General features: G+C 35.2%; 1 protein-coding gene across 1 annotated transcript in view; it reads right to left on the bottom strand.

The window, feature by feature from the left end:
- The window catches only part of CNTNAP2 (contactin associated protein-like 2), a 1,035,043-nt gene that overhangs the window by 441,610 nt on the left and 570,062 nt on the right, over nucleotides 1–23,371 (bottom strand). The window contains exon 9 of the mRNA XM_008633839.2: nucleotides 10,565–10,714. Coding sequence (XP_008632061.1) covers nucleotides 10,565–10,714 — 150 coding nt within the window. The remainder of the gene's footprint in view (nucleotides 1–10,564; nucleotides 10,715–23,371) is intronic.

Below are 23,371 nucleotides of genomic sequence, written 5' to 3'. Positions count from 1 at the left end.
CCTTAAGGATGCTCTCTGAATGTTGGTATCGCCCTCTTCAAAGGATTATTTTTTTTTCAGCTCAGTAAAGTCTGAGTTAGTCCTGAAATTCCATCGGAGTCCTTACACATTTGTTCTTGACTGTGAAAACAAATCTAAAGGGTGAAATGCAAAGACTTGGATAGCTGCCTTGCTGTAATGACGTGCTGAGAATACATTCATTAGTCAGAGCCTGTCTCAAATACATTCAAGTAAAGAATAAAATGGAATCTACAGTGACTGCTAATACATTTGCCATAGCAGTATTATAATGAATACTTTTGAAAGATATTAGAATCATGGCAAACTTCTTTGACCCAATTAAAGAAAGTTTTACTGAAAAATTTCCATGAAGATTCTTGGTTGCAGTACTTTTCTGCTTTCTCGATCAAATGTGACTTTTGAAAATCTGTCTTTATTAATTTTAAATTACAAGGTCATTCAGATGCCACAATATTAATTAAACAACGTATGTATGCAAATGAAATCAATTTTTTGAGTGTCAGTTACAGTGCCTGAATATAACTCTGAAAGTCATCAGTGAAAAGCTAAAAAGACCTTACATGTGGCATAATTTAGTAAGTACTTGCCTACTACAGGTCCGAGCATGGAACAGAGACAACTACAAAACTCTTCAAATTTCACATGCTTTTATGACTTCCAGGAATTTTTTTTCTACAGGTGGATTGTACCAACAATGGATTTTGGATCTTTGTTTGAACTTCAAAATATTGAAGCACTAAATAAAATTAGTTCTGTTGAACACATTTTTGATGACTGCACATGTATGCACATGTAGTTGTGCCATTTTGTAGAACCACCCCGGTGGCTGATGGCACATTTCAAAAACAATTTTTGACGAAACAAGAATTCCACTTACCAAATGATAGGTGGATATGATATTTTTATAGTTCTGGGCACTAACATGAGATATGACCATAGTCTTTTTGCTAATATTTGTAGGATTCTTGAAAAGATCACTCACTGCATTTATAAAGAGTTGTCCTATTTGACTTTTGTTGAGATCATAAATATAAAAAAATCTCTTTAAAAATGAAATAGGAATATATAACTGACAAAAAGAGCCCCACTATTCTCAGAAAGATTTAAGCTTCATTTATTATTCCAGTTGTATAATTCCTCAGTGACCTTTCTTCAACATGCATCAAGATATGCAGTATTCCATCTTTGTGGTATCTAGAGATTTTTCATCAAGTATCTACAGAATAACTGAGTCACTACCAGCATGAGCACTGTTTACTGACTCCATCGTTTTAAGACATTCAGATAGTAAAAGGCTCTTCCTTTCCAGTTGTGTTTTCCCCTCTACTTCAGCCAAGTTCTTATGTGAACTGTGAATGTGCAATCAAAAAAAAAGCAACATGTAAAAGCTCTTATCACGTCAACAGGGAATAAAATTTGGAAAGACAATAAGTATAAATAAGAGAGTATAAAAAATGCAAGAGGGTCAGACTCTAGGCAACTTGTTCCTGTGAATGAAAATGATGGGAATATGGGATCTAAACATCTTGTTATGATGTCAGTGAAACCACAAAAGGCCTAATTAATTACAAAAAAAAAAAAAATCATTTACTCTGAAGCTCCACAGAAACGTCTACCACAAAAGGCCTAATTAATTACAAAAAAAAAATATCATTTACTCTGAAGCTCCACAGAAACGTCCAAACTTACAGAATTGAATATAAAAATTGGTTTTCAAAAAGCTGACTAAAAATTGCCAAGCAAGTACAGAAAGTGTTTTGGGAAGACTGGTCAGTAAGAAAAATAAAAATAAGGTGTAAGAAGCAGATGAAGCATTTTCAAACACCACTAAAGCTTGCTTATTTTTGAGGAATCATCTACTTGGAAAAAGATTCACAAGGAAATATCATTACTGCCCTCCAGAGAGAATTTTTGCTGTTATAGATTAAAGCAAAATATTTCCTACACAAATACAACAACCTCATGCACACTGCTATTCTACACCACTATTTCACTTTTTTATTGATAAATAGAAGTTTGCTTACCAAAGGATTTTCAGTCATTGTATATTACCAGTCACAGCATCTAATCTCACTTGGATTTGTTGGACAAGATCAAATGATAAGCATGCAGGTCTCACTCCAGAGGCAGAAAGTCTGTAAAATGACTTCTCAGGATCAGCTGAGTTATGCATACATTTGGGATGATGGGCAATGAACTCAAAGAGACTAAGAGTATCCTTTATTTCCATGGCAACAGATCCAGTTTCTCTTTTCTCCAGTTTGTAATGTAACCTTGACAGTGACCATCATCCCTCAACAGTCTTGTATTTCCTTTCTTCATTCATAAACACAGGATTTTTTTAACACCTGCATGGTTAGTATTTATGCTAATTCTCCTATCTTGGAGAAATTGCTCTGTCTTAAGGAAAGAAAACCACCACCACCACCACCACACCTGCACACACACACAAAAAGTAAAATGTCAAAGGATTGTGGCCATTCAGTGAATAAACTGAATGGCAGTGTCTTTGACAGGACTTAATAACCCAAAATGGTCTAGCAATTTGCTGGTTAACTACCAATTACCTCCTAAAGATATCATCAATATTAAACATTCAGTACTGCATTATCAAACCTTCTCCACCCAAATTAAACTCAAAGCAAACATAATTTGACTCTTACAAGGTAATTTAATGCAAACTGGGCAGTAAACCAGTTGCCATCATCAATCCACACTGGAGATTTGTGCATCTCCAACTTGTTAATTCCTGCTGCAAAGTACTATACAGGTAAGTTCAGTACTTAGCTGGTAAGTGGAAAACAAGGCTTTAAACCTTCTCTTTCAGCTTCACGGTTCCATTTTGCCAATTTATGCAGATAAATCAGCTCTACACCACTGACTGTGAGATTCGATAAAGCTCTTTCTTTGGAAGACATAAGCCTTTAAAATCTGCTTCATGATTTACAAAAACATCACTAATAAGTGTTCTTATTAGAGCTGTAGATTGCCACTTTTATATGATGAGATTTGTTGTTTTCAGTAGAAGGTGATAACAACCTGGGACTGCAGGCATGCAAGGATTAATTGGCAGCCCTAGACACAAAGGGCTACCTGCAGTTTGCTTAAATAGTAGAAGCAGCAGACTGTAATTATAATTGGAGCTCAAATCAGGTTTCATACATGTGACAGAATTTACAATCAACACTGAGAATCATTCTCCACTCAGGCCATATGAGTCAGACAGGCCTTTTTCTAAATAATATATTTTTTTCTGTGCCCCACTTTCAAAAACACTACATTTAGTGATATCTGGTTTTCTTGCTCCTGCTATGCATTTATGAATTATTAAATCAGATTTCAAAAGTTATTCATGTTCATAATTATCTAGATAAGTAGATTTCTCTGAAAAGTGAATCAGTTGTCTGACTATCATCAGAATCAATGGCATTTAGGCAATTTTTTGCCTAAGGTAGTTTACAATATTAACAGGTGCTCATTTACATACTTAAAACATTGGAATGTGACTGAAAATTTGTCTTATATTTAGAGGTGTGGGAGAAAAAAGAGAGGAAACCACCAGGATGATCAGAGGGATTGAGCACCTCTCCTATGAGGAATGGATGAGAGAAATGGATTTTTCAGTCTGGAAATAGAAGGCTTACAGGTTACCTAATTGTGGCTTTCCAGTAACTTAAAGGAGCCTACAAGGAGTATGGAGAGGGATCCTTTACAAAGACAAGGGGGAATGGGTTTAAACTGAAAGAGGGTAAGTTTAGATCAGATATTAGGAAGAATTTCTTTACTGTGAGGGTGGTGAGACACTGGAACTGGTTGCCCAGAGATGTGTGCCCTGTCCTTGGATGTGTTTAAGGCCAGGTTGGATGGAGCTCTGAGCAGCATGGTCGAGTGGAACATGTCACTGTCCAGGACAGAGAGGTTGGAACTACATTGATCTTCCCTTCCAATCCAAGCCATTCTATAATTCTATGATTCTATGATTTTAAAGAGGAAAATCACAGATTTTCCCATGGAAAATCCGATGAGGAGCATCAGTAAGTCACTCCCCAAAGAAAAGAAAGCCCCTGAAAACAGTATGGCTTGTTGACGGCACCAGGAATTTACCTTTTCTTATTTCTATTGATTCTTTCCTGTACAGATGTGTTGAATTGTGGCTGTGGACAATAAGCACATGCATACACCCAGAAGCACAGCCAGGACACCCTTGAGAAATAGGTTAAGCTGGTAGAAGTGCTATTCCACTATTAGCATTCTCCACTATTTAGAAGCAAGATTATTTTCATACACCAGAAAAGCATATGTGTTTATTTTTCACATCACAATTCAACACACACACACAGACATATTTGTGATTCCTAATGCCATCAATAGGCCACATTATTTTTAGTGTTCTAAAACCATAGAGCTCTAATCAATACTGTCTCGTGATTAGAACTGGTTAACGTTCTTACCAACTTTCACTGCTTCTTGAAATGCCTGCCCTTCCCCTCCTATGGGTATTTTTTCACTTCCTGGTACCAAAAACCTTGTAGCTTGACCTACTAAAGGTAATAAAGGAGGGCCATATAGAATACAGGTATAATTTTCACTTTTGAGTGTGTCTGCAATAGCTTTCTTCTGGGTCTTCAACAGAAATTTCCTTCTCCAAAAGTGATTCCTTTAGAAGAAGGGTGGATAATTTTTACAGGCCATTTTCCTTTCTGTTTGGAGTCAAGATCTATACTATGTAGGGGATTTCCTCTATTTTTATTTGAATTTTCTAGAATATTCAGAGACTGGTACAATTTGCTTCAGACTAAGACTCGGGTAACAGTATGACTACTATACTTAGTGAAAAAGGAAATAAAAAATATACTCAGAGTGAGAGACAATAGAGTTCCATAAAGTCAATTTACTCCTTCCCCTGTCCATGCAGGTTTACTTTCTACGGTACATATTCTTCCTCATTCTTTGTTCTTTCTTGGTTTTAAATGTCAATAAAAGTAAAGAAAATGTATTGAAAAATTTGATGTTCTCTTTTCTGCCTCATGCAAACATTGGCTTTAGTGCTTGCAAGAAAATAAACAAAAGAGATTACGTTTCTATGCTCTATTTTTTGAGAAACTTCTAGATATATATTCTGTGGCTAAGATCTTCAGCTTAACAAGAGATTTATGTTGTAACAAGGGGAGCACTTTTCAAGACTTCATCCATTTATTTTTCAGTGGATAGACATTTCTCATATTTAATAGGCCTTTGCTCAAAAGCTGAAGTTATTCCAGCAAGACTCATGCCCCCATACATGCATTCCTAAACTGCCATTACCATGCATTTCATCTTTTATTTGCTTGCACATTGGACCAACTTTCTGCCTGCACCTGTTCTCCTTCAGGACATCAATCTATCTCCAGTATTTCTGCTTGTACTGTTGTATAAAATGTGTTGGTGGGTTGGCATATTGCCATATCATAACATCACTGCCATTACTGAAAATCACAGAAAGTCACCATTATTTTTCTTGGTCTCATTTGTCTAACCTTCAAATTATTTGAATTAAATAAACAAAACTTTAAACATGATGAAAAAAGCATAAATCTCAAAGAGTTAATGGGCAATGATGATCAACTCCCTTCAGTTCTGTCAGTTGTACAAAGGGAATGTGAACTCAGTCATGTTTCCTCGTTCATAGTACAAGAGAGTTGATGAAATAATACAGAATTTCAATCATGTACTAAATACTAGAGAGAGGTTTATAATTGCCTGGCATCTAATTTTTTTTTTTTTTTTACTTGCTACAAGTACTTCCTTTCTTTGCTCATGTTTATAAATTTTGCATATCTGCATTCTTTGCTTGTGTATTGACTTATATACATTCCAGATTTAAAAATCCAAGGTATGAGGGCTGTTAAAATATAAGATCCATTCCAATTCTTTTATTTCCATTTCATGTGTTTACCATTATTTTGTAGGTCTGACTTGGAAGAATACCTGAAGATGAATGTTGAAGACACACAAAAATCACAATATACTCTGAGTTACTTGGAATTTCCTCTGTGTTCTCATTGTGGATTTGTATTGGAGTTTACAATAGAGTTATGATCATGAGAAGAAAGATTTCAAAATACACTCAACACTCTTACAACAAGAAATGCAAATTAGAGCATCCTATCTTGTGGTCATACATGCAAAAGAAAACCCAAAACCCCACAAAAAACAAATGGACAGCAAAACTGAAGCCCTGACATACTAAAAATTGTCAGTAAAGACTAGCAAAAATACAAATCCAACCAAACCTCATTGTTACTTATTTATATGCAAGAAGTTTCAGACTTACAAGAATGATATCAGCAGGGACTTTAGTCTTTTATTTTTTAGGTAACAGATAACATGAATTGCCATTAGTTGGGTCTCATTTATTGGTTTTGCTGAACAAATTTGAATTTGAGCTACAGAAACATTCTCCCCCACTCCTGGAAAAGAAAAAAGGTGACCCCCTTCTATCTGACAATACTTGCAATTATGATACTTCAGATGCTTTTAAATGGCAGTGACACTACCTAGGAAGTCTGACCGTGACTATAACAGCTGTTAATGAAAAAAATCCACACAATTATAACAATGGGTAACTTGATGAAAAATGTAGACGCACCACGCAAAGACGTTTAAGAAAGGAAGGTTCACAGAATAGTCCAGAAAATGTGAAACATAGGAAGGTAATTTTTCTCCTTGAATTCCCTCCTCCTTCCACCACCTCTAATTTAATGGAATTTTAGACCAAAACAACTTTTCCAAACAAATGAGTTCTACTCCAGGAAGAAGACTTCATATGTTTTGTACAGAAAGGGAGGACTTTCTATACACCTCAGACAGGTGTCCCACAGGAAACTTACTGCATATTCCCTTCATCTTTGCTTGTCAGAAAAAGCAGCACAGAGTGGACTGACAGATGCTTGCTGCGTACATTTGACTTCAATGAAAATTTAGCACTCATACTAAAAACTCTCCCATCCTTGAGCCAGTGAAAAGGAGAGGGAAAGTAGACAGAATTAAAAAGAAGTGTCATAGAAACAAGTCAAAATTATGTCTCTAATAAAATATTTCCTATGGACATCAGGCAGCTATTAGGTGGCTTGGTGAAAGCTTAGGATGCTTCTCAAAAGCCCTTTATCGCCAACAGTGCAAATGAGGTTAATGGACTCATTTTCACTCTGTGATTCACTTCTTCTGTTCTGTTTCTTTGTTTTATGCAGATAATTGGAAACAACAAAGGAACATCATTCTCTAGAGCTTAGTAGGGAAGTTCACTTCTTTCCAAAAACACAAATTCAAGAGAAGAAAAAGAAGGAAAACAAAACCAGTGGGCAGAAAATAAGAGTTATACAGAAGGGTGATAGGCAATTAGCACCCACCCTCCCACATACACCAGCACACATTCACACAATCTACAGAAATGCCTGATCTTAACACAGCTTCACCTAAGTCTTTAGGCTTGAATAAAACATCACTGCTGTCTGTCCCTTGGGAGGATCTCAGAAGTGCTGGGAGATGGCACTGGAGAGGTAAAAGGTAAGGGGAAAAAAAGACTTTAACAGTACTGAACATAATATTCTCTAACAGAGAAATAAAGAATACTCTTATGGTTTAATTAAAGTTTTTCAGAACTAGAAAAGCTAGTTCTATGAGCAGAAGACACAAAGTATTCTGATTTCCACATCTCCTTTATTCAAATGTTGCTGCAAGTGTTACAAAAATCTGGCTCTGCTGGTCAATGACAAGCATTTTTGATAAAATATTGTACTGAAGTACTGAAATGAAACTTCTAAATCTTTTCTTCACCAGAGACAGTAACATTGCCTATAAAATACATTCGCTGTATTGATACCGGGAGACAGAAACATAAAGAGGCTCACTTATTTTGGGATCAGAGAAAGGGAAAGTTTGGAGAACAAAACACTTGCATACATATAGTAGCTCCTTGAAAGATGAAGTAGGCTATCAAAGAGCGTTCAGAGCATGCTAGAAATGCTATGCAACCTCTCCAAGCACAAATTCAATGGACTGAGCTTTCTCAGTATTTTGAAAGGTCAACAAAAATAGCAGTGGGATTGGATGAATATCTTTATACACTGCTATCTTTAAATCTCATCATTTAACTTCTGCATCTGTTATATATCTTTATATTTCAGAATACAAATGTTTAACAGTGTATCTGTAACTACTGTATTCAGTTCTTTAGCAAAGAAATCTACTAGATTCATTTTCACAATGAAAATATATCATCACCAAAGAATTGATAATTCTTTCTGCTAGCCATCTAGCATTTTGCAGAAACCAAACATACAATTCAAGAAGAAGTTATCACTCCCTAACCAACTACAGGTATTTGCAGAAAATAAGTGTTTGATGCTTTCTTATCAGAACTTATTTCTAAGGAAACTAATGAAAACATCTTTGATGGTCCAAATGTTTGAGGTTCCCCAATATTCTCTTCTCTACATCCTCTTCTTGCAAATGTTATTTATTAAAAGCCATGACTTGGTGTGCTTCTAAAGACAAGTAAGGAAAATCATGTACATTTGGAGGGAATAGAACAAAGACACCTTTGCCTTATAAGACGCAGACCATGAATATAAAGATTAGGTTTCTAACATAGATCCAAAAGACCGGCTTTAAGTTGCAGTTTTTAATATATTATTTATCTATATTTATCTATTTTTATCTATATTTATCTATATCTATGTCTATATCACCTATATATAATACATTTATATAGCAATTTTCATGTGGGACTTATAAATGGGTACTGTAAATTAAACTTCCTCAGATTCACAGCTTCAGACAGTTAATGTAAGTATAGTGTTGCAAATGCAGATTTTGAAATAAACTTGGGGCATGAAGGTTAGGACACCACCGTTCTTTTGACATACCTTTAGAAGACCTTTCAGAGGATGAGAGATACTAAGGAAAAACAAACACCCCAGAGTTTGTGTAACAGGACCATGTGTTTGCATGAACAGATGTGGGAATGAGACTTCAGGGAATTCATGATTGACTTCCATATCCCACTAGAGCATTATCTGCATGCACACTTGTTTTTTATGGAAGAATGGTGAAATTATAAAGTACAGGTCAGCAATCACAAATCAAGCAGATTTCATAGTCCAACTGAAATGACAACAAATCAACCTGACTTTTGACCGAGGAAGGATATAAAAACTACCTGGAGAAACCAGACAATCTATCCCTCACAGACAAAGAAACAGATGTAAAAGACATTTCAGAAGAAATCAATCAATAAATCTCTCTCCAGAGATGTAATAGTGATCTAGGGATTTTACCTATCAAAACTAACATGATGTATTATGTACAGCATTTCTTCTCATTGTCTCCTATGTGTGCTTAATAACTTCATTTCATTAGAATGTCCCAGGCTGTTCTGACAAGTTGAACATATATATGGCTTAGCAACAAAATAATTTTCACGCTTTAGCATGTGGAAATGGTCTGTGCTAGAACTCTTACTGGAGGCAATAGGCTAAAAAACCAGTATTAGCTGAATTACAGGTATTGGAAAATATGCATGTTACAGCACCAGGAAGTTTAATTCTTTTGACAGACGAACTTTATTTGATAATTAATTGAAAATAACCTTGAAATTATTTTTTTTCCTTTCTACTTAGGGTACTTCATGTAACACTAAATTTTCCATCCCTTGAGTAATGTTATGACTATTTATAGTATCACATTTATATTTATTTATTTTTATTAGACATGCACCTTGTAAGTTTGAAAAAAAAATCAATTTTTAACACTGATAAATTCTTCTTTTAAAATGTATGTTCTTTGTCTGAAAAATTAATGTTCAACCTCAAATGTGTGGGACACTTCAAAAGTGCAACCTGCAATTTTTTTGGAAAAAAATTTTTTTGACACACAAACACACTTTTTAATATAGAAATTTAAATGTCAATTTAAAAAATCCAAGAGTTTTGATGACCTTTTTTGATTTTCATAAATGCTAACATAGAAGAGCAAGCACAATAAATATTGAAGGCACAATTTTTAAGAGCTCTTTTTAGTATATGGACTGTCGAAAGACAAAAAATACTGAACTAAGGCTTCAACCTATGAGAGCTTCTTAATTATCCACAATTATGACAGTATTTAAAAAACAGCAAAATGTTAAGATCTGTCCTGAACAATAATATTTGTTTTTTCTTCTTCAGGATTTCAAACTTGAAAAGTTAAGTTAATTACTCTACTTGGTGCCTTTTATTTAAACTATTAAGATACCCCTTTCTCTGAAATGTTTAGAGATCAGAGAAATTATTCCAAGTTAGATTGTACAGAACTTCTCAGGGTTTCCTTTGTAAGAATGAGGTGTAAAAATGTTCTGAGAAGTGAAATTAAGTTTAGTATTGTACTCTTTGATGAGTAGCACCTAGGTATTCAACTCATAATAAGATCCACATGAATGAATTACATCCTGAACTCCATTTCACCTGTTATAGACTAAAAGACAACAGCACTTTAAGTGTGTATTTGTTTTGATATTTTTTTTTACCTCCAAAGAAATATTTTTCTCCAGTCTTGACTTGCAGAGGGCTGTTTGTTCGAACAGCTGAAGCTTCATCGCCATCAATGGTGAGGACAGCAAAATTTTCCTTAGCTAGGAATCGAACTTCATGCCACTGTCCATCATTGAGACCAGAGCCTATGAAGAGCAGAAAAACATTGCAACATTTTACTTACTCCAATATTTATTATCTCTAAGGGTTTCGTGTGTTTCTCTCCCAGGCTCATTATATAAGGTTTCATAAAGGCTACTGCAGAAATGAAATCATTTTAGTGTGATAACAAGGTATTGTTATTAAAGTAACTATAACAAAGAAATCCACATTATATCATAAATACAAGTCTTGGGACTACTGAAGTGTCCATGCTTGCAGGCATAATAGTATCTAACTACAGATGTTATCACTCACCTTTCCTATCAAAAGGCCATATTCTGCATTTTACTAATAAAGGATATGTTTAAATCATTTCTATGATCAAGATCAGAAGGAAAAGATGTTGGTTCATCCATTTAACTATAGTGAGTAACAGTGCCAAAGGGCACATTATGCTCATATTAAGCTTGAACAAGTTAAATGTTACCAAGAAAAGGGAAAGGAAAAATAAGAGGGGAAAAGGCTCACATAGGTGGAGAACTCACAGCTAATCCTGTCATTGGGATGTGGGGCTACTCACAGAAGAGGAAGACATTATCACAGAGGTACTGCAAAACCAGCAAATGTCTGAAAACCCCACAATCTTAGGGGAGCACCATCCTCCCAATACCGGCAGCAGTGGAGCAGATGGAATTGTTCATTCATTCAGATATTTTAAAACCCCCTGAATTAATATACTTCTAATATAGTCTCCAGCAGCTGGCAGAAAGCCAATTTGCCTGGCACATTAAGAACTGCAAAAGGGTACTAGTTTGTTGTACTCATTTCCGTGAAGACAGTTTATGTTGGGTCAGCAAATAAGTAGCAAATGCTGTAGTAAAAGCAAATTCCAAGTTATGGCACCTCTTACAAGTAACATTTTCTGCACCTAGATGAAGTCACCTTAGCAAAATGTCATTTGCCAAAATAAACCACAATGCAAAGTAATAAGATGTTTCTAAAATTAAGTGGGATGCAAATGTCAGCAGAAGTATAATGCAAGATAACTTATCAAAATATTCAAAAGAATGTTACTTTCTCTGAACAAGGAATAATAGTCATGGCAAACAGATATACCTAAACATCTGATGAATGTTTTTTCCTAGTGTTTTCACATCTTTTTTTAAAATATGAGATCAAGTGGTGAAATAACAGAGTGCTCTTCTCAGAATATTCTCAGAAAATTCATTAGTATGAATAAAAGTGGCAGAAGCCTCTTGAAAATGTATCAGTAAGAAATGTTTCTACTAATGCTTATAAGCTTATTCAATCTAGAGTAAGAACAGATGAAAGACTTAATATACCAAATTTGAGGGAATTTTTCTTTCTGTTTGTAAGCTCTTTCTCTTTCATTTTCTTTACATTTGAAAAAGAAGAAACTGAAAAACATATCATTATAACCCAGATAAAATTAATTTCCACTGATAATTAACTAAGAAAGAAAAAGACAATTTTTTATAGACTTCCAAACCAGAATTGTTAGAGAATGTGCTACTGCAACTGAAGCTTATCAGAACAAACTTAAAACCCCAATTTTCAAGTCTGAGATGACCTAATATTAAGAAATTTATTTTATATTTTTATGGAGGTATTCAGTATCACCTTGAATGGAATAACAATGACTAAAGACGCCTGGACAAAATTAAGAATTGGCTATTAAAACATGGGGAACAAAAGCAGCGGTATGAGCTGTTCATCATAAAGGGAGGTATGTCTAAAACATTGTCTGGGAAGGGGGATAGTGCAGAAACCAAGACACAACAGGTTATGAGACAAGAAGGTACACAGCTGAGCACAGCCAAACCTCTCTGCTCCAGGCAGTGAGAGGTGAGGGGAAGCGGGGCAGAAACAGCCCTGCCAGTTCCAAGGGAGAGCGGAAGCAGAGACGGGAGGGGCTCTGCCCACCAGAGCAAAGGAACAACTGAAGCAGCAGGAGCAGAAGTGTCCTGGTCTTAGCCCTGCATCCCCTCTTGTGCTGCTCAGGAAGTGGACGTAGAGGACTTGTGACTGAGGAAATTGAGCTTCAAGAAGAAGGAGGAAGAAAGGTGTTGTTTTAATTGCCTTTGTTTCTCATTACCTAGACTTATTTTAATCGGCAATGAATTAAATTAATTTTCCCAAGCCGAGTCTGTTTTGCCTGCAGCTGTAATTGGTACATTATCTCCCTGTTTTTATCTCACTTCATGAACTTCTCAATCTTATTTTCTCCCCTTTCCCTGTTGAGGAGTGGGAGTGAGAGAAGCCACCATGACAACTTGTGGAGCTAAAGACAGATGATTATGCTATGAAATTGGAAATTCACTGTACTTCATATAATAAGGCTAAGTTCACCATCCTCACCTCCTGAAGATACTCCTTTGTAAAAGAATGACCTGAAAGTGCTAATGAGAAAAGTGTTTTAAATTAAATATAGCATGCGATGCAAAATACTTCAATTATTTTAATCTGTATTTTTGTATTTTGTGCTTGTACTGTGCTCTCCCCATGTGCAGTGAAGGGAAAACCCCCCCAAGCTCACCAGCAGCATGCTGAGAAACTGAACATTACAATGACTCAAGGCAAAAAGCAGGTGGAGGGAAGGTGGATCAGCAGAGCGGGTGGTTCTCCTGAGCAGATCGAAAAATGAGAGCATGAGGAGAACTGCAGGTTAAGAGCAAAAGTGATTTCACGCATTCTCTCTGTGTGCACAGCATTTAGCAAGATGTACTAAGGGAACACATTGCTGTCTGTAAGCTGCTTGCTAGAGGCATGATTGGAGAAGCATTGTTGTTTTGACTGTATTAAAAATATCTGCCCTTACAAGTTAGCATCATTCCTGTCAGTCCCTGAAAGAGGACATTGTTTCTTCTTTATCAACTCTTCAGTGTATTGATACAAAATAATCATAAATTAAGGCTGTTTTCTTCTTAGCGACAGGTATTAACCATCCTCATGGAGCTTTGCAGTATGACAGTAATATTCCCAACTGTTCTTGCTCAAAGTTGCCATAAAATTCTTGTGCAATTTTAAGTTTGCTTAGAAAACTTACTGGTACATTTTTTCCTGTGGAATTTACTCATGAATGCAAATGAGGATTGCTCATTAATACTCAGCAAGTACTTGCTATTTTCTGTACAGAATTGTGCTCCCCAGTCAAAAAACTAAAAGCACCTTTTATCTCTGCCACTGTTTTTATCTGATTTTTTATTTACATGTATTAGCAGCAGTAGTGTTAACCCTCCTTTATAAATGAGACAATGATTTGTGTCACGAACTTAAATTATTATGGAGATATGTGATATATTCAATATATATATATTATGGGGGATAAATTTGTATAGCTGCATTTCCTACTTCTATCGTAATATTTTATTACAAGCCTCATGTATATTGAGGAATGATTTTTGCTTTCTGAGATCTTTATATAAACCAAGACTCATTAGTAAGAGTAGATCATTATAAAGAGTTATAATAAAAGAATTTTCAGCTGGAAAGTTTAGAACGGCCTACGCATAGTGATTGTTTCTCATTGCAATTTAATTTCCTCATCTGAGCTGATACATATATTTATTTGCATTCCTATTTTTCTTACTCTAACTTTTTTGATATGCAAGTTGAGGAAAAAAAAAAAAGAAATACATATTGCTGCCACCACAAATTCCCTACTGAGTTCTGGAAAAGATGGTTTCATATGCAAATTAAATATGTTAATGAAATGTATTCTCTCTATCTAGGTCTTCTATTTAAATGGCATTATTTTAAAAGTAGGACTCTTGAGTTAGGCACTTTGATTGAACAAGAAGAAACAGATGTTTTGCTTATTACAGACATGGAAGAAGAACTAGATTAATGAATAGCAAAAAAGTACAAGGGTTTAATACATAATGGAAAATTTAGAAAGATAACATCTGGTCGAGCTTTGCCTCGAGGAAAACTATAGTAGCAAAAATCTCAAATTCTTCTACGGATAACCTTGTGTGATAAAATCTTCTTTTAAAAGGAAGTCCTTGCAGTGACTATCAATGAGTGCTAGCTTATACAGTCTGCTGATTTACATTGACAAAATTCTTCTGAAGTTAACAGCATAACAGCTGCCACATCAGAACAGAACCTTGTCTTGATTTTGATATAGGACTGTAACCCAAAATTCAGTTTAAATGTTTAAGAAGAAAACAAGGGAAGAATACTACCATTAGCTCCCGGAAGCACTGGAGCAGTGCAAGGCTATGCAGCTGCGTATGGGTTGTTAGCTCTTAACATACGTTAGTAAATATTTTGTATTATAATGTCTTGCATATTCTTACTAGGAGATGAAGCCCTCAATACTCAGCCTGAAGACAGAGGGATAGGTTGGCTTGTTAGTTTTCACTTTAGCCAGCCAGAGCCATGTTTCGCGATGGTGTTGTAATTGCTGTTCCAGGCTAATCACTCACTAATTCAGTACAACTTTGTACTAGTATTTCTCACTATAAGAAAACAAGCCAACAACGTTTTGTTTGAAACATTCAGCTGTGTTCAAATATACAGCAATATATGTCATGAATATTTAATCAGAAAAAAAAAATATAATTACAAATGCCGTGCTTTTCTGTATTTAGATAATCGTAATTTTAAACCAGAAAAGCAAAATCACAGCTCCTCCTAGAATAATATTTTAGATAGTTTTGCAATAAGCTGTCTAAGTACGTAATCTGTTTTAGGACTTTTGATTCAGAAAAGACATTTTTATTTTAATTTTTATTCATTTTTTGGCCATCTCAATGAACAGTAAGACAAGACAGTGGAAAATGAAGCCCTTGAAGGTATTTTGATGGTGGAAACCCCTGTTCTCCAACAGAAACAAAACAGCTATGGCAAATTTTGTCCTCATGTTCAAGCTCAGAGTTCTTTTTTAAGGTGAGTAGGTGGAAAAATGTCCCAATTTTGCCCATTGGTGATATTTGACTTATACTGATTTTCCCCTGCAAGCTAATACCAGAAGAGAAAAAATGATCATTTAGCTTTATATGCATCTCTAGCCTTGTATGTATAGGAGGTATTTTTAAAAGGGTAGGAAATCTTCTTGTTTCCACAGTTAATACTGTTGCGCAGGAAACAGAAAAGGCAGCAAATACATAAATCTACAATGCTGCAGAGTCTTTAAAACATTCAAACATATCCTTATAAAAGGCTTGCTACTGGGGATTTTAATGTAATGAACCATAAACCTGGCAAATAATGGTCAAATTCATAAAGATTTATTTTTGCTCTGTCTTTTACTGAAAAGTAATAAACCCAGATAAAATAAAGTTTGCTCTTGAATGTCAGAAAAAAATGCAAATTCTGTTTAGACACTTGTACAATCGTGCAACTGCTGAAATGATTTTATCTTTTAACGCACAGGCCTTGTCCTCTCCTCTCTCTGCTGTTCTTCACACATTCTTTATTCTCAGTAAAAAAATAAAATTAAATTTGTTTTTCGCCTTAGATATGAAAATATATACACCTGGAAATTAGAATGTCAATATATGTTTTGGTTTGCAGAAAGAATGCTGTTTTTAAAGATCAAACACAACTTTGCCACTGCCCTCTTCCTCTATTCCAGTCAATGTCACATCAGGAAATGTTGGTTTCAAAATGCAGTCTGGTGACCCAGAATTGCGTAAGATACCTACTCAATGGCAATCATCTCCATGAATGCCTCCAGGAATAATCTTTACTAAGAAACAGGCAATGGTCACTCATTGTCTATGAGTGACCATTACTAATAAAAATATTATCTAGCATAACTGTTATGCTAACGTAGCATATTACTTATTATTTAGCATAACTGTTCTGAACTCCCCGAAACTCTTTGCACACCACTGTCTAGCTTTATGTGTGTTTTAGCTGGCAACACTATAATTACCATACAGCATCGTGCCCCATATCCAAACAATCATCATATTTGAGACTTAAAGACACTTCCCTACATCTAACAGTACCTAGAACACAATCAACTTTCTTGACTTAAAACTATGAACATGCTAATGCAAAATATGATCTATTCTTAGGACTTAAGCAATTTCAATAATAATTACCAAATCTGGCAATTTAACTCCACTTTATCCTACAAATACACTTCATAGAAGAAACTCCCAGATTTTTTCCTGGAAAATTTTTATATATTTTTTTTCTTGTAAATGATAAGAAATAAACTATTTTAGAAACAGCATTATACTTATAAAGCTTTAATTTCATTCTATAATTTTTACCATCATCGACTAGATACCCTACTGCACTGAATTATTATTATTATTTTTATAAGATAAGCATCTTATTCTTTTGATAAGTGAGCTGACCAGTACTTTCCATCTTATGAAACTTTAAGATACTTTTTTTGTGGCTATTATTCTGTCATACGTTGTTTAGCTTTTCTTGGGAAGGCCTTTCTGAATTTGAAATCCTTTTGTATCACTACAATTATTTATATTTATTGTATATTTATTATTTAAATGGGTAAATTTGAAAAGAATAGAGGAGGTAAACTTCAGTATTTTGCCTTATCTTTGGACTAATTAAGTTTAGATACCTACAAAACCATGACAGAGATAGTTCTTATTCTTTACACTTTCATGCTGGCTGAACAAGATAAGAAATTAAAATAAGTAGATATTCCAGACAGGGGAGTAAAGTGAATCGGTAACTTTTAATTTAACAATACTGAAGTATTCAGTGAAAAGAAGCATAGACTAATGGTATTTCCCTAGATTTTCTCACTAGTTCCCAACTTAAACACTTTCATTTTGTTGTAAACAGCATACTTAATTGCAAAGAGAACAGAACTCGGTGCAGAGGGTTTTGTTGGTAAGAAAAAAACAAGTACAAAAAGCAGAAAATCTCCATTGACCTAAAAGTAAATTGAAATTTTCTGACCAACAGCTAATATCAAAGGTAACTTTGGTTTGATATTTTAAATGCCTGAGACTAGCTTACCAGCCTGGGCTCTGAATCAACTAGAATATTTAAGAAAACATTTTTTAGTAGGAGATTATTCAAGGGTATAAAAGCTGTGCACATCTTAAAGTACTCTGGCAAACTGAAGCCTAAATATGTCTCAGATATCCAAACAGTTCTTTCAATGCAGATCTTGTGGCGGTCATCAATGCATGACTGAGAATTTGAAGCATATGATGGGAGAAGAGGTGATTGAGCTTTATCACTTGTGGTACACTAAAACAGCTTTTATGTTGCTCATTTGGCAATACTTTTAAATCAGCACCTGTATCACTTTTATTATGCTCCTGCTTAGAAGATATAGGAAGCTCTAGGCACAAGATTTTCTGAAAGGAAATTCATGAAGAGCAGCCCTCTTCAGGTCTTAATCCTATTATACAAAAATTCTGTTTGTATTTTTGTCTTCATTGTACATAGGCCTCACGCAACAAATAGGAGAAACATTGCACTTTTTCTTCTACATTAAATATAGCACTTTTTACAAGGATTTGCTTGTACCTCGGCCTCTGTCCCAGAGGCATGTACCACAGAAAAAGTAAACCCACCAGAAAAAATTACTAAATGTTGGCATTATCTAGCAAATACCAAGGACCAATTTATTAGTGTTTCTTCATGATCTATTTTTAATTAAACTCAAACTACATTAACCTGTTTCTTATTTAAAAAACATTTGGTTTTTTAAACCTGGAATACTCCACTGCCAGAACCAAACAGTGCTAAATGTGAAGACAGATTTTCTTTGAATGACTCTCCATGGGGCGGTTGAAACCCTGTTAGTGACACATTGAGGCTGGACTAAACCTTGCTACAGACCAGTTCTGCAGCCAAAAACAAAAGCAGAGAACTTCACAGCAGAAGGCAGTTTTGTGCATTAACCAGGGTCCTATAGAGGTGGAGGTAAAGGTTCACACTATGAACTGCATTTTGGTTTTAATTTGTTGCTGAAGTGTGCATATAAAGCAAATCTTGCAGTTGTCCCCACATAGTGGACTGTGCTTTGTATTAGTCTCCGTGCCTGAGAACTGTATTTTCTTCAGATGAAACTAGGTCCAAACTCACAAACTGCAGTCTCATGTGCAAATGACTGCATGGACTTTCAGGTCTCAGCATGAATTGTTCTGTTCTGTTCACTCCTACTGTGCTGCACTGCTTGCTACTGAAGACAGAGCCAGGTCTAAAATGTTGAAAGCATTTGCTGTGGACATTGGGATCTTGATTCGAAAAAAAACCAGCCTGTTCTCTTCTATCAAAAGGAAAAAGTGATAAAACACCACCCTGCCGTACCACTGTGAAAGGGAGAAGCTCAAGAGGCTCCTTGCTCCAAGAAGAAAATATTTGCTCCATAATTTGCATGTATTTGCTGTCACAGATCATTATTTCTGTTGTGTTAAGCAGGTATAAGTTTTTAAAACCAGAAGCTGACAGAGAAAAATAGACAATAAAGTTCTTAGTGAATCAATAGTAAAGTCTTAATATAATGATAATTTCAAATGATCAACTTTATTAACTAAAAGTATTTTTTAATAGAATCATAGAATCACTACGGTTGGAAAAGACCCCCAAGATCAGCAAATTCAGCCTTTGACTGAACACCATCATGGCAACTAAACCCCAGCACTAAATGCCAGTTCCAGTAATTTCTTGTAAACTTCCAGGGATGATGACTCCACCATCTCCCTCAGCAGCCTGTTCCAATGTTTAACCACACTTTCAGTGGAAACATTCTTCCGGGTATCCAGCCTGAACCTCCCCTGGCACAGCTTGAGGCTACGTCCTCTTGTCCTGTCTGTACAAGACAACATTGTTGTTACACATTATGTTTTCTTTGTTAAGGGCACAGTAACAGGTAAACATAAAATACATTCTGTCTCAAAGGAAGACACAATAAAAATATTTGGATCTTAGGGAGGGGTTTTCTAAGAAAAACATAAAAACATAATTAAAATGCTAGCATTGTAGGACTGCTTTACATTTTACTGAATATTGCCTTTCACAGGCTGCTGTTGGATAATGAAAGTTATATCTCAAAGACAAGATAGGGTGTACTCTGACTGTGTCCATTAACTGTCCTAGGTTTTAAAAGTGTATTTCATGTGTTCATTTAGAAGGAAGTATCTAATGAAAGCAGCCTTTCAGCATAAAAGAAATTCTAAGGAGTAAAGAAACTTGAAAACGTTTCCAGCCCCTCTGCTTCCCTGCCAGTTTGATATGGCAGCATTCTCTCTCACCTGCATTTTTCACTGGGGGTTGTCAAAGAGGAAAATGTTGTTTAAATAACTAAACCTCACACATTTGAAAAGGTATTAGACCATCTATTCTTCAAATATACAATATATGTAAGTGCCTTATTTTGCTGGTCCTTAACACAGCATTAGATGAACCGCAAATTTCAGTGGAGTTTTCCCCAGACTCCTGGAAAAAGAGGAATGACTCTCCCAGCAAGAGAGAAAAGTCAGTTCCTTCAAATACAGCCACATAGCAGCGGATCTTTCAGCACAGCAGTAATATCAGAGCTGAGCACTGTACCAGTGCTGGGTCCTAGAAGTGCTACCTTTGAAGTGCAGAATGAATCCATTGGCTGTAAGAGAGGAGAGCCAGGAATAGGGCAGCCCTGCCAATATGATTGATAGGACACTGGGAGAGCTGACATGGGAGAAACACAGTGATATGTACCTCACATGCACATGCTACCAGTATCTGCTAGTTAGTATCAGAGGGACTAAGAGCTCTGAAACTGTGATGTTATCAATACAACTATAAATTCATATGTCTCAGGAATAACAATAATAAGAAGAATTATTAAAGAGTCACACAAATATATCTTTGTCCTTTAGGTACATGGAGTTTAGATGGGGTTAATGGCACTGGAGGGGAAATTGCAATGGTGATCAAAGTAATAACGCCTCTGCTGAAGTCCTGAACCTCCAGGTATCTGTACCAGCCGAGAATTTAGGCCAGCATATGGAAAACCCCTAAACTTTCATGGAGTTGGATTAGATGAGCTGCAGTATCTTTCACACCTACCAGCCTGTGATAATCAAATCCTTATAATGGAGAGGCAGTCACTTTTCCTGGTTACACTTGCTACTAGATTTCATTACAAAAAAATTGCTCCCAACTCAGTTTATATATACTGTACCCACTCATAATTACTGAATCTGTTCTGACAGTGAGGGAATCAACCTGCGCTAAATTAATAACTCCTGAGCTTCAAGTAAATTATTAGAACAAATTTCTGCCTCGAAATGCAACTCCACTCTAGCATCTGCATTGATCTTTGTGTGAATAGAAGGACCAGCAGTTTGTAGAGTAGGTAAGTTTTAATGGATTTTTTATAGAATTTCTTTTTCCTTCTTTTTCCTTCAGGCATTTTGTTAAGGGGAATAATGATAGATTCTAACAGTTCAACAGTTTCCTTACAGTGAAATACAGTACTAATACACATTTCAGAAGCTTTTTAAGATCTTTGCTGACAATTGTAATAACCACTTTACTATTGCTTTTTACTTCACAAAGGTCTTTATATTTATTTAATTTTGTCTTTTTTCTAGTAGGCAAGAGAAGAAATAAATTTTACCAGAAATTTTGTCATATCTGAAAAGATTAGGAAATTAATAATTTAGTCTGTCATGTGATACTTAGGAATAAGGTGACACTTCATGAATTATCAATAATTAAGGTGTCTTCTCCAATTATTTTTTTTTCTGTCCACTCGCCTTTTAATAATTTAATTAGTTTTTAAATAAAAAGTGAGGCCACAATGGAAAATAGAGGTTAAAAATCTAGTAGACATTTTTTTTTTCATTTCAGCAGTTTTATTAAAAATTCCTAATGCAAATATAGGTTTTTTGGGGGTCAGAAAATTTCATCTCTCTCCTTATGGTAAAATTTCTTTTCAATAGGAACTTGAACTCCACTGCTATAATGATTTTTCATTGCAGGTTTTCTGTTGCATTTTATGCATTAGGTGGTCTGTCATATGCATAATTAGTAATTATAGGACCCACAGGCAATAAATCATGAAAACATATTATCTTTCCATCATACTTTTCTTGGGTTAGCAACATTCTGATGCACAGTAGAGGCTGTCACTAGCATTTTATGAAGATAGATGATTGAACTATGCGACTCATAAGCTGAATTGTGATAAATCATTCAGTTCGCTCTTGCTAGCAGCCCTGTGACACTGTCAGTTAAACCTGGCTGAGCACACCCTTTTGGCTGTGACAGGAATACATGCAGCTGCTGACACCTGCACCCATGCTGGTGGCCTGGATGCTGGTGAAGGACTGCTGAGGCCAAGCCATCTTAGAAAGTCTATTCTCACTCAGAGGATCCATAATTTCATTGAGCTCTTTGAGATCTGCTGATAAACCCCTTCTCTCCCCAAAAACAAAATGAACATTTTTTTTTTAATTTGAGTGTTTTTATAGAAAATACACATTACAGAAAAGTTACTAGAAGTATTTGCTCTGCTGTCATTCTTGAAAGGCCAGCATGGCAAGAAATGTCTCTGTGAATGGAAGCTACTTTTGAAAAATGGCACACTACAGAACTATCATTTGGTGTTCTAGTGAGAAACAAGGAAAAAATGACCCAAAAACTTTAATTATGACCCAAAATAAAACTATTTTTAATATAACTACCAGAAGAGATTTGATTCAAAAATTAGTAAATAAAAAGCCAAGTAATTTGAATATGAAATTAATTCTATTGAGGACTTACTGTGTTTTCCCAAATTCCCTAAAATATCCCTTTGAAAGAGACAGTTTGAGATATTTATTTTCTGACCTACTAAAAATGTGAACATGAGGATTTTATTCCTTAAATTCTACTTGTTCATCACTGATACAAATTGACTTCAACAATAAAAACACTATAAAGCAACGAAAGCTTTGCAACAGTCCTAAAGTCCACAGTAAATAAATAAGCAAATAAACATATTTACCATAGTAAATCTGTTGTTTCATGCATGACTGCTTTCATATCACAGAGACCATCTGGAAATGGATTTTTAAACAAAACTTCTCTGAAAATTTGATGGTGTAACTAATGTTGTTTTAGTTTGATGAAAAAAAACATAATAAAGCCCCATCTCAGATTCCAAAGCATGTAAATGGAAATCAAATACCTTTACTGACAGGAATACTGGTAGAAGTCAAAAACTTTAAATAACACTTTTACTGAAATAGTTTATCTCTACATTGATTTCTAAGTCATTCAATGCATAATAATTTTGCCAGCTGTTTATAAAAAATTGCCATGCTACTTCATTTAGGATTGGGTTAAACAACCCAGAAAATAAGGGTAGCCTGATAAAACTTCTTGCTCTGAATTTTCCAACATCTTTTTAAACTTCTATGACCTGTCAAACTGGTAATTAAATGTTGATTAATTATAGAAGGATGGCAATTATTGTAGCTCATTTGCTAAGGACTTATGATTTACTTTGCACTATAGAAAATCAGGAAACATACGAAGTCCTTAGTGTTTGATTTCATTCTCTTAAGACATGGTAACAGGGAAACCATTTTAGCTTCACATACTAATGTCAGGCTTACAGTTTGGATCATGCTCAGTCACTCTTCACGTAGTTTATATCTTTGCAATGTTACATTTGTTCTCATTGTTACTATCCCCTAGAAATCTCCAGTTGATTCAGTGCTTCAGAAAAGCACTTTGAAGTCAGGAGGAACTTGCTCCAGGTT

This window comes from Corvus brachyrhynchos, unplaced genomic scaffold (genome assembly GCF_000691975.1).
Source record: "Corvus brachyrhynchos isolate BGI_N302 unplaced genomic scaffold, ASM69197v1 scaffold94, whole genome shotgun sequence".
Lineage (NCBI taxonomy): Eukaryota > Metazoa > Chordata > Aves > Passeriformes > Corvidae > Corvus > Corvus brachyrhynchos.
The sequence above is the reverse complement of the archived record's forward strand: the minus strand, read 5'-3'. Positions and strand labels throughout refer to the sequence as shown.